The sequence below is a fragment of the Salvelinus namaycush genome, chromosome 2, assembly GCF_016432855.1.
Source record: "Salvelinus namaycush isolate Seneca chromosome 2, SaNama_1.0, whole genome shotgun sequence".
Taxonomy (NCBI): domain Eukaryota; kingdom Metazoa; phylum Chordata; class Actinopteri; order Salmoniformes; family Salmonidae; genus Salvelinus; species Salvelinus namaycush.
The window spans coordinates 33546805-33559515 of NC_052308.1; the positions used below are offsets into that span (position 1 = coordinate 33546805).

At 43.8% G+C, this 12711-nt stretch overlaps 1 protein-coding gene across 2 annotated transcripts in view; it reads left to right on the plus strand.

Annotated features, from left to right (window-relative positions):
- esyt1b (extended synaptotagmin-like protein 1b) overlaps window positions 1-12711 on the plus strand; it is a 36194-nt gene continuing 23483 nt past the window's right edge. The window contains exons 1-13 of one of the 2 annotated variants that reach the window (XM_039011559.1): window positions 1-697; window positions 2192-2233; window positions 5411-5545; window positions 5739-5812; window positions 5958-6030; window positions 7757-7846; window positions 8974-9029; window positions 9254-9374; window positions 9670-9846; window positions 11759-11841; window positions 12097-12145; window positions 12224-12313; window positions 12525-12626. In XM_039011559.1, the coding sequence (XP_038867487.1) occupies window positions 338-697; window positions 2192-2233; window positions 5411-5545; window positions 5739-5812; window positions 5958-6030; window positions 7757-7846; window positions 8974-9029; window positions 9254-9374; window positions 9670-9846; window positions 11759-11841; window positions 12097-12145; window positions 12224-12313; window positions 12525-12626 (1452 nt within the window). In that variant the 5' untranslated portion in view covers window positions 1-337. The remainder of the gene's footprint in view (window positions 698-2191; window positions 2234-5410; window positions 5546-5738; window positions 5813-5957; window positions 6031-7756; window positions 7847-8973; window positions 9030-9253; window positions 9375-9669; window positions 9847-11758; window positions 11842-12096; window positions 12146-12223; window positions 12314-12524; window positions 12627-12711) is intronic. The other variant, XM_039011563.1, reaches the window with a different exon arrangement.

A 12711-nucleotide genomic window follows, 5' to 3' on the forward strand; every position in this document is an offset into this window, starting at 1 on the left:
TAGTGTGTTCATATGTTTTTCCTCCTTGAAAGACAACACATGGAGGAGTAGCTAGCTACGTATTGAAATGTGTTATTGTAATGTTTTAGTTAATGGCTTATTAAGTTGTGTACTCAACGTTTAATGCCACGCATTGTCTACATTTGGCAGTACCCGTACACTACCCGCTAAGAAGACTGGCTGGATTATGAAGATATAGAGATGCAGTTTTAAAATCGACTAGATACCTAGCCTATTCGTCAGTACTGAGTTGTAGCCTACATTAGATAGCAGTCTGTTGAAAAGTAGGCATTGAAGAATTTGCGCTAGCTTACATTTTCTGTCAGAAAACGCCACGATGCAAAATCCGGACTCGGGGCAAGGAGAATCCACCAAGGACGCATCTGGGTCGGCCCATTCCGAAAAGAATACACCGAATAGTTTAGAACTTGAAACCCCCAAACCACAAGGTGTTGACGCTGTATCGGTTCTTTGGACATTCGGCAAGTGCCTAGGTGCCTTGCTGCCCGTTTATCTTGCAGGGTACTACCGGGTTAGCACCAGTCTGTTGGTGTTCGGGCTCATGGTCTACACGGGATGGAAGCACTCACGTGAGGCAAAAGAAGCTCGTCTGCGGTCCGCCATTCATCACAATGACAACGAACAACAATATACAGACATGAAAATGTTCAAAAGTAAAAAGGATCTCCCTGCTTGGGTAAGATAACTTTGATAACCATTGGTCACTGATAAGGTGCTCCATTATCTATGTTTGTGGTCCCCTTCCCCCCCATCAGATGTCACAAGTCGACCTCCTCCACCTATCTAGGTCTATGGTCCTAGCGAGCCAGTCTGTTCCACACACAGAACATATCAAAGGACCAAATATATCCTCGCAAATGTATCCTAAACCATAGCTAATTTGATCGAAATGATTACTGTGCACTAGGAAACATTAACATCATTTGAACATAGGGACAACAATGTTATTATACAGTTATTACATCTACATGCTAAAATCCCTGGCTCTAACTGCCTCCAATATTTGTATAGCTGGTATACTGTATGCAGGCCCTATGTCATCATCCCCATGCAGCTGAGCTGAGACAGAATTGATTTTTCTTCCCGTAAGGTAATAATTTGAAGCACTCAGACCATTGATGCCTAGGTATAGATGTTGAAGACCATTTGAGATGTACTGATTGAGGCGTGGTCTTTTGATGCGCTCTCTTTTTCTCTACAGTGTTTCTCTCCATTCTCTCTACAGTTTAATTCTCTATCTCTCTTGCTCCCTATGTATGATTCCTCCGCCTCCTCAGCTTCTTCTATATTAGGCAATTCTCAATATGTCTTCCCACGGGACTAAGAGGGGAAAAAAGGAGGGAGTGAGTCAGAGAATGAGTCTATTTCAGAATAACAGATAAGGGGAATAAACAAGCTACTGGTCACAACATAACCTTTAGCACTTAGTCTGTTTGGGGTGAAGAATCTGTTTGGGGTGACGAATCTGTTTGGGGTGAAGAATCTGTTTGGGGTGAAGAATCTGTTTGGGGTGAAGAATCTGTTTGGGGTGAAGAATCTGTTTGGGGTGAAGAATCTGTTTGGGGTGACGAATCTGTTTGGGGTGAAGAATCTGTTTGGGGTGAAGAATCTGTTTGGGGTGAAGATTCTGTTTGGGGTGACGAATCTGTTTGGGGTGACGAATCTGTTTGGGGTGAAGAATCTGTTTGGGGTGTCAAATCTGTTTGGAGTGAAGAATGGTGTTTGTTTAAACTATAATCAGTACTTGACTGAAATAGGTTCCGGTACTCATTTTGGGTGCCAGTACTGTTTATATTTAGGTGCAGGAGCTCCACAATACTTTGAGCTAATATTCTATAAGAGGAACAGGAGCTCAAGCGGTAGAACATTTGAGGTGCCGGTACTCAGCTCCGGTGAGCTCCTGCCCAAGTCAAGCACTGACTATAAGGGAGTTCTGTTTAGTGCCAAAAGAAGGCATTGAGATGATGGTGCACTTATGTCGTTCTCACCCACTTCCTGTCCCACGGATGTAGAAAGTTTCCGTTGTGGCATTCACTAACAACACAGACAAAAGCACTGGGAAAAGCTAGTCTGATAACCCTAGCTATACAACTCATTATGTACATGATAAGACAACTCCTGTATTCCTCCTAAATCTGTCACTGATGTATTTATTTATAATTCCTCACAGGTCAACTTCCCAGATGTGGAAAAGGTGGAATGGCTCAATAAGGTACTGCGACATTACCTCTCTACATCAGTTTTCATCTGGTAACCTCTCCGCTTACAAATGCCTGCCCTTTAGAGAGTGCAAAGAGAAACCCTATTCATCATTCTCCCATTAAACACACAGCAAACACACATGCCTATCGCTGTCTCTGTGAGCCAGCTGCTATGTTGATAGATGGGTGGTGGGGCATGGTAGCTGAGTGATTAGTGCTGCTGCCTGTACGCTGCCATGTTACAGCAGGGACGCCCACCCCAGTAGCCTCGCCACTGTGTCTGGGCTGTAGGCAGCTTTCTCCCCTCCTACAGTAGAGAGCAGAGCAGGCCCAGGCCACTCTGTCAACCTTTCCATATTAGTGCTGCCTGACTCACAGGAAGAGGGAGGGGCCAGCTAAACCCCTAAAATCCAATCAAATGGCAACAATTGTCCCTTCTCCCACAACCTCTCTTTCACTCTGTCTCTTCCAGCCCTGCAAATTATTTTTATTATTTTTAAATTGAACCTTTTTTTAACTGTGCAAGTCAGTTACAATGACTGCCTACCCATTGTAGTGGCCCAGCCTGCAAAACCAGGCTGGGCCTGTGTTCTAAGAATAGGCCTCAGCCAAGACTGAAATTATGATTTTCGCTACAATGGGAACACGAGGTCCGAGCACAGCTATCTCTTAGACAAAGCAGATATTTGAGTTGGATTTCCCTACAGGGGCATCAGCAGACTCTAGGTGCCATTGCCCAGAAACCCTTGCTGTTCATGTTGCAGACTGAACCCAGATGTAATTTCTTTCTATAGCACGCATCTACAGTATACTGTGCATTCGGAAAGTATTCAGACCCTTTCACTTTTTCCTCATTTTGTTACATTACAGCATTATTCTAAAATTTATTAAATTATGATTTTTCCTTAATCTACACACAATACCCCATAATGACAAAGCAAAAACAGGTTTTTATACATTTTTGCAAATGTATTACAAATAAAAAACAGATACCTTATTTACATAAGTATTCAGACCCTTTGCTATGAGACTTGACATTGAGTTTAGGATGCACATCCTGTTTCCATTGATCATTCTTGAGATGTCCACCTGTGGTAAATTCAATTTATTGGACATGATTTGGAAAGGCCCACCTGTCTATTTAAGGTCCCACAGTTGACTGTGCATGTCAGAGCAAAAACCAAGCCATGAGGTTGAAGGAATTGTCTGTAGAGGTCTGATACATAATTGTGTTGAGGCAAAGATCTGGGGAAGGGTACCAAAAAAAAAATCTGCAGCATTCTCCCCAAGAACACAGTGGCCTCCATCATTCTTAAATGGAAGTTTGGAACCACCAAGACTCTTCCTAGAGCTGGGCGCCCGGCCAAACTGAGCAATCGGGGGTGAAGGGCCTTGGTCTTGGAGGTAACCAAGAACCCGATGGTCACTCTGACAGAGCTCCAGAGTTCCTCTGTGGAGATTGGAGAACCTTCCAGAAGGACAACCATCTCTGCAGCACTCTCCCAAATCAGGCCTTTATGGTAAAGTGGCCAGACAGAAGCCACTCCTCAGTAAAAGGCACATGAAAGCCCGCTTGGAGTTTGCCAAAAGGCATCTAAAGGACTCAGACCACAAGAAATATGATTCTCTGGTCTGATGAAACCAAGATTGAACTCTTTGGCCTTAATGCCAAGTGTCATGTCTGGAGGAAACCTGGCACCATCCCTATGGTGAAGCATGATTTTGGCAGCGTCATGCTGAGGGTATGTTTTTCAGTGGCAGGGACTGGGAGACTAGTCAGGATCGAGGGAAAGATGAATGGAGCAAAGTACAGAGAGATCCTTGATGAAAACCTGCTCAGGACCTCAGACTGGGGTGAAGGTTCACCTTCCAACAGGACAATGACCCTAAACACACAGCCAAGACAATGCAGGAGTGTCTGAATGTCCTTGAGTGGCCAAGCCAGAGCCCGGACTTGAACCCGACAATGCAGAAGTTTCTGAATGTCCTTGAGTGGCAAAGCCAGAGCCCAGACTTGAACCCGATCTAACATCTCTGGAGAGACCTGAAAATAGCTGTGCAGCAACGCTCCCCATCCAACCTCCCCATCCAGCTTGAGAGGATCAGCAGAGAAGAATGGGAGAAACTCCCCAAATACAGGTGTGCCAAGCTTATAGCATTATTTGCGGCTGCAGGTAGCCTAGTGGTTAGAGCATTGGGCCAGTAACTGAAAGGTCGCTAGATCGAATCCCTGAGCTGACACGGTAGAAGTTTGTCGTTCTGGCCCTGAACAAGGCAGTTAACCCACTGTTCCTAGGCCGTCATTGTAAATAAGAATTTGTTCTTAACTGACTTGCCTAGTTAAATAAAATATATATACCCAAAAAGACTTGAGGCTGTAATAGCTGCCAAAGGTGCTTCAACAAAGTACTGAGTAAAGGGTCAGAACACTTATGTAAATGTGATATTTCTGTAATTTTATTTTTAATACATTTGCAAAAATGTCTAAAAATCTGTTTTTGCTTTGACATTATGGGGTATTGTGTGTATATTGATGAGGGGGGAAAACTATTGAATCAATTTTACCAGCAGCCTCACAGCTTACAAAACTGGGACACTGACCGACGATCGCCTTAATTGGCAGCACCTGGTGTGCTTATCAACCAGGCTCAGCACCTGGACAAGGTTGCTGCTGCCCCCTGGGGGAATGGAGTGTGGATGGGTTTCGTGGATAGTGTTTGTCTACGTCCTAACACTAACCTTGCCCAATAGGAACCATATTATCTAAACAGTGAAGGTTGGACATAAACAGATCTACAGGTAACGGGTGGGCCCAGAATCCTGAATATGTGAAACTATGTCTATCATGGAAAAGACAGACGTGTGCACAGCTGAAGTCTAATCTGTCACATGCATGTTGCCCTAGTTCTTATTGACACATTGAGTACGACCACCATAAGATAATCATGCCTGGGTATTTGAAGCTGAGACATTTTAAAGTAGTAGGCCTATTGCCGTTAGAGAGTGGTGTGCTTGTGCTTCCACATTAACTCCTGAAGTAGCAAGGGGTAGAACAAGTCTTATCTGTGTTTCCCTCAGAGAAAATGTTGCAATAACCTGATTTAGTATTGCTGAAAAGCAATTACCTGGTGTGCATTACACTAATTATAGCCATCATCCCTGCTCCTCTCCCTGTCCCCCCAACTCAGATCCTGCAGCAGGTGTGGCCGTTTGTGGGTCAATATCTGGAAAAGCTGCTAGTGGAGACCATCGCTCCATCCATCCGTGCCTCCAGCACTCACCTCCAGACCCTCACCTTCACTAAGGTGGACTTTGGGGACAAGGTAACTTCTAAGATAACATCCCCCATACACACACACACTGCTACAGGTCTCATCATACTATACATGACACAAGATTTTCTTTCACTCTCACTGAGATGGACAATATTGGTCTATGGTCTTTCATAGTCTTACATAATTGTGTTCTCTTGGTGTGTGTATGTTCTTTGTTGGCTATGCTGTATGTGTGTTGTAGGCCATGAAGGTGGTGGGTGTAAAAGCACACACAGAGAATGAGAGGGGACAAGTCCTGCTGGATGTGTACATCAGGTGACCTTCAACCCTTCAATGTTTAACTTTCCTCCAGGCCTCAGAGGCACCATTCACTCTCTCTTCCAAAATCGGAAGTTCAAAACCATTATACAAGGACCAATTATTGCAATGTGCTACAGTATCCTTCTCTTTTACCTTGCAGCTATGTTGGAAATGTTGAGATCAATGTGGAGGTTAAGAGGTATTTCTGCAAAGCAGGAGTCAAGGGAATACAGGTATGTTTTATTTTCTCTCTAGTCTGTAATAAGGCTGTGGGATATTATGGAAAATAGGGAGAAAATAAGGTATTGACCTGACAAAGAGAAAGGGAGAGGCAGGAAGAGATATTGGTAACACAATAATATAATGTTAAAACATAACTAAGAAATGACGTCTTTATTTTTAATGTACAGTACCAGTCAAACGTTTGGACACACATACTCATTCGAAGGTTTTTCTTTATTTTTACTATTTTCTTCATTGTAGAATAATAGTGAAGACATCAAAGCTATGAAATAACACATAAGGAATCAAGTAGTAAGAAAAAAAAAGTTAAACAAATCAAAATATATTTGAGATTTGAGATTCTTCAAAGTAGCCACCCTTTGCCTTGATGACAGCTTTGCACACTCTTGGCATTCTCCCAGCTTCACCTGGAATGTTTTTCCAACTTTTGAAGGAGTTCCCAGATATGCTGAGCACTTGTTGGCTGCTTTTCTTTCACTCTGCGGTCCAACTCATTCCAAACCATCGGGAGGTCGGTTGATTGTGGAGCCCAGGTCATCTGATGCATCACTCCATCGCTCCCCTTCTTGGTCAAATAGCCCTTACACAGCCTGGAGGTGTGTTGAAAAATAAATGGTAGTCCCACTAAGCGCAAACCAGATGGGATTGTGTATCGCTGCAGAATGCTGTGGTAGCCACGCTGGTTAAGTGTGCCTTGAATTCTAAATAAATCACTGACAGTGTCACCAGCAAAGCACACCATCACACCTCCCCCTCTATGCTTCACGGTGGGAACCACACATGCGGAGATCATCTGTTCACGTACTCTCACAAAGACACGGCGATTTTAACCAAAAATCTCCACCGGTCTAATGTCCATTGCTTGTGTTTCTTAGCCCAAGCCTGTCTCTTCTTATTGGTGTACTTTAGTAGTGGTTTCTTTGCAGCAATTCAACCATGAAAGCTTTATTCACGCAGTCTCCTCTGAACAGTTGATGTTGAGATGTGTCTGTTACTAGCATTTATTTGGGCTGCAATTTCTGAGACTGGAAACTCTAATGAACTTATCCTCTGCATTAGAGGTAACTCTGGGTCTTCCTTTCATGTGGCGGTCCTCTTGAGAGCCAGTTTCATCATAGCACTTGATGGTTTTTGCAACTGCACTTGAAGAAACTTTCAAAGTTCTTGAAATGTTCTCCATTGACTGAACTTCATCTCTTAAAGTAATGATGGACTGTCATTTCTCTTTGCTTATTTGAGCTGTTCTTACCACCCCTACCATGTCACAACACAACTGATTGGCTAAACGCATAATGAAGGAAAGAAATTACACAAATTAACTTTTAACAAGGCACAACTGTGACTTCCTCATGAAGCTGGTTGAGAGAATGCGAAGAGTGTGCAAAGCTGTCATCAAGGCAAAGGGTGGTTACTTTGAAGAATCTCAAATATAAAATATATTTTGATTTGTTCAACACTTTTTTGGTTACTACATGATTCCATATGTGTTATTTCATAGTTTTGATGTCTTCACTATTATTCTACAATGTAGAAAATAGTAAAAAATTAAGAAAAACCATTGAATGAGTAGTTGTATCCAAAATTTTGACTGGTATTGTATGTATGTATAAACAAATAATTCACAGTCTATACTTATAAATCCCTATAAGTGTTTTTATAAATCTTATGTCTGTTTTGCGATTTTATATTAATGTATTCCCTCCTCTCTCTTCCCAGCTGCATGGGATGATGCGGGTGATTCTGGAGCCTCTGATTGGAGATGTCCCCATCGTGGGCGCAGTCACCATGTTCTTTATCCGCAGGCCGGTGGGTAGCTGGAACCATCCCCCTCTTTCCTTAACACCATCAGTCTGTCCATCTTTCCCTTCATATCCTCTTTACTCCCAACACTCCACCATCTCACACTCCCTGTTACTTCACACGAAAAAATAATGGTTCCAAATAGTACCAGGTAGGTTCTTTGGCTTGTAACCATAGCGGAACCCTTTTTGGTGCTATATAGAACCCTTTTTGGAAGGTTCTATAAAGAACCATGCTCATTATGTTCAAAATGGAGCCTGTATTGTGCTATAAAGAACCCTTTCCTAAGGTTCTATAAAGAACCATTAAATAAGGTTCTATATAGCACTAAAAAAGTTCCACTATGGTTACAACCCTTTTTGTGGCTATATAAGAACCCTTTTTTATGGTTATTTTTTTCTCCACAATTTCGATCTTGTCTCATTGCTCCAACGGGCAGCGAAGGTCGAGTCATGCGTCCTCCAACACATGACCCGCCAAACTGCGTTTCTTTACACCCGCCCGCTTAACCTGGAAGCCAGCCGCACCACCTTTCAACTGAAGACTGAGGTCAGCCTGCAGGCGCAACAAGGAGTCGCTAGAGCACAATGAGCCAAGTAAAGTCCCCCGGCCAAACCCTCCCCAATTGTGCACCGCCCTATGGGACTCCCGATCACGTCCGGTTGTGATACAGCCCGGGATTGAACCCGAACTCTCCCCATTCTCAAGTGACACAAGACACTGTCACTGGCCATAGTCATATATATAATGTGTGTTGGCATAACACAACACATTAGATAAACTGGAATGGCACCCTCACTCACAGTTGCACAAAAAGAGCTGTGTGCAAACCACACCCCAAAATATTCTAATGAGCCATCGCCCGTACATTTGAATCATCACTAGAAGAGCAAATAACCATTTTCTGATCTGAAAAGAACCATTGAAGAGCTCAAATGGTTCTTTGAGTAATTATGGTTCCACATAGAACCATAACCCTTCCCAAAGAACCTTTGCGGAACCCTCATTGTTTTGTGTGTTGTTCTACTGTACATGCCTTCATGTGTTATGTATCTCTCTTTCTCTTTGTATTGGATGTCTGAAACCCCAACATTCCTCATATTTTCCCTCATCTCCTCACCCCTGTCCTATAGAAACTGGACATCAACTGGACTGGACTGACCAACTTACTGGACATCCCTGGTCTGAAGTGAGTCTGACTTTGTCTGTTGTTATTGTTCTGTAATTGGAGTCACTATGTCATGTGATGATAATTCACTTCATGTAACACTTAGCTATACTTTACTGTATGCCCCAACTGATACAATCAGTGCTATGCTATGATATTGCTGTATTTTGATATACTATGTTTGTGCACTTCCATGTGTCTACTGTATATATAAAGTCGAGTGCTCCCTCTCCTGTGTTTCTCAGCATTATGTCTGACACCATGATAATGGATGCCATAGCTTCCCACCTGGTTCTGCCCAACCGTCTGACTGTTCCCCTGGTAGCAGACCTGCACGTTGCCCAGCTTCGCTCTCCTCTGCCTAGGGTGAGTCCACACTCTCCACAAACACTCTCCACAAACACACACATTTATTTACTCAGACCACAGACTCTATGTGTCTTGTCTGAGCTTATGACTGCCAAACTGATATACAGACGTTACACACAGTAGAGCTTATACCAGTATCAATCCTCTCACTCTCTTCCTCTCCCTCCCTCCCCATTAAATAATTCATTGTTCCTTCCTACTCTGTATCTGTGCCCTCTCATCCCTCTATTTTTCTCTCTCCCTATTTCTCTCTCCCTCTCCCCCGCTCTCTCTATCTCCCGCCCCCTCTCAGGGTGTGGTGCGTATCCACCTCTTGGAGGCTGATGACCTGCCAGCTAAGGACAACTACATTAAGGGGGTGATAGCAGGGCTGTCTGACCCTTACGCCCTGTGTAGGGTGGGTCCTCAGACCTTCAACTCCCACGTTGTGGACAACACTGTCTGTCCCAAGTGGGGAGAGATGTACGAGGTGAGGGGGCCAGGAGCCAGAGGATTGCGTAAAATCACTCATTCCTATTTCATTGAATGTCATTGCCACATGTTAGTGTTGCATTTCCTGTTGCAAAACGGCATGTCTTAATTTCCAATTATTTGTTTAGGGAGAGAATGCATTACTTGGTAGAGAATGCATTGGTCCAGTAGCAATGTGGGGATTCCCCTATGTATGTCTGTCTATTAAGGTTAATTCGTTTTTTTACAAAACAATCACTCTGCCAATGACACACAGTCAAACTGAGTAATCATAGAGTAAAGAGCCACATTGTCTCTGTGTTGTTGGTCCTCATGGTGTTGTGTACAGTGCATTCGGAAGTATTCAGACCACTTGACTTTTTCCACATTTTGTTACGTTACAGCCTTATTGAATTACTTATTTTCCTCATTAACCTACACACAAACCCCCATAATGACAAAGCGAAAACAGGTTTTTCGAAATGTTTGAAAAATATAAAAACTGAAATAGCTTATTTACATAAGTATTCAGACCCTTTGCTATGAGACTCGAAATTGAGCTCAGTTGCATCTTGTTTCCATTGATCATCCTTGAGATGTTTCTACAACTTCACCTGTGGTAAATTCAATTGATTTGACTTTATTTGGAAAGGCACACACCTGTCTATATAAGGTTCCACAGTTGACAGTGCAGGTCAGAGCAAAAACCAAGCCATGAGGTCAAAGGAATTGTCCGTAGAGCTCCGAGACAGGATTGTGTCGAGGCACATAACTGGGGAAGGGTGCCAAAAAAAAATTATGGGGTACTGTGTGTAGCATTGAAGGTCATTGAAGGTCCCCAAGAACACAGTGGTCTCCATAATTCTTAAATGGAAGAAGTTTGGAACCACCTCTTCCTAGATGTTTACTCCCCAGCCAAACTGAGCAATCGATGGAGAAGGACCTTGGTCAGGGAGGTGACCAAGAACCCGATGGTCACTCTGACAGAGCTCCAGAGTTCCTCTGTGGAGATTGGAGAACCTTCCAGAAGGACAACCATCTCTGCAGCACTCCACCAATCAGGCCTTTATGGTAAAGTGGCCAGATAGAAGCCACTCAGTAAAAGGCACATGACAGCCCGCTTGGAGTTTGCCAAAAGGCACCTAAAGGACTCTCAGACCATGAGAAACAAGATTCTCTGGTCTGATGAAACCAAGATTGAACCTTTTGGCCTGAATGCCAAGCATCATGTCTGGAGGAAACCTGCGCCATCCCTACGGTTAAGCATGGTGGTGGCAGCATCATGCTGTGGGGATGTTTTTCAGCGGCAGGGACTGGGAGACAAGTCAGGATCGAGAGAAAGATGAACGGAGCAAGGTACAGCGAGATCCTTGATGAAAAGAGCACTCAGGAGCACTCAGGACCTCAGACTGGGGCAAAGGTTCACCTTCCAACAGGACAATGACTTTAAGCAGACAGCAAAGACAAGAGTGGCTTCGGGACAAGCCTCTGAATGTCATTGAGGGGCCCAGCCAGAGCGCGGACTTGAACCTGATCGAACCTGTCTGGAGAGACCTGAAAATAGCTGTGCAGCTCCCCATCTAACCTGACAAAGCTTGAGAGGATCTGCAGAGAATGGGAGAAACTCCCCAAATACAGGTGTGCCAAGCTTGTAGCGTCGTACCTAAGAAGACTCGAGGCTGTAATTGCTGCCAAAGGTGCTTCAACAAAATACTGAGTAAAGGGTCTGAATACTTATGTAAATGTAATACGCAAAAATGTCTAAAAACCTGTTTTTGCTTTCTCATTATGGGGTACTGTGTGTAGATTGATGAGGGGAAAAAATTATTGAATCCATTTTAAAATAAGACTGTAATGTAACAAAATGTGGAAAAAGTCAAGGGGTCTGAATACTTTCCGAATGCAACTGTATGTTCATGTGTGTATGTCAGGTCATAGTCCATGAAGTACCAGGTCAGGAGCTGGAGGTGGAGGTGTATGACAAAGACCCAGACCAGGATGACTTCCTGGGGAGGTAGCTACATCTGCCTGTCCATGGGTTTCTGTGTGCCACACTGCCACTTTTGACTGTTTCCCTTCCCTTTCACCTCACTTAGCCCTGTAACTGAGCAGAAAGAGTATAACGTCTCCTAGTGTTTTACATGTAGTGTTCTCTTCTCTTCCTTAAATACTGCTGGATCTCTTTTCCTTCTTTTTCTCCATTGTCTTGTTTTCTCTGTTTTTGTTTATTTCTCTTTTTGTCTCTCTCCCACTCTGCCGTTTCCTACAGAACCAAGATAGATTTGGGTATCGTGAAGAAGTCCACAGTTGTTGATGAAGTGAGTTATTTTGAGTATTGAATGTCTGACACGGTTAGACACTACTTTGTCATCACAATCTGTATTTTTGTTTCTCAGTGGTTCACCCTGAAAGAAACCAAGTCAGGACGGGTCCATTTCAGACTAGAGTGGTTGGTCTTGCTGCCCAATACAGAGCGACTGGAGCAGGTCTGCATCCGTATCCTCCCTATCATAATATTCCTCCCAAAGTTAATGTTACAGCAGTATGAGGCCCATTCCGTAGTGTTTGATTATACACTGTGGTGACTGTGTACGCTGGCAGTGAGCTGTAGTGAAGGAATGTGCAGAATGAAAAGTACTTAGAGCTAAGTGCCTCTCCCCTCCTCTCAACTCCTCCCCCTCTCCCTTCCTCTCCCAGGTTCTTCAGAGGAACAAGAGCTTGACAGCGTCCAGTAAGACTTCTGATCCCCCCTCGGCAGCCATCTTGGCAGTGTATCTGGACAAGGCTGAAGCCCTTCCTGTGAGTCACACCTTGTCAACCTCCCCCCTCCTCCTCCTCCTCTCTCAGCCCTTAAGCTGCATCCTGTCTGTGGCTGCGAGGGTAG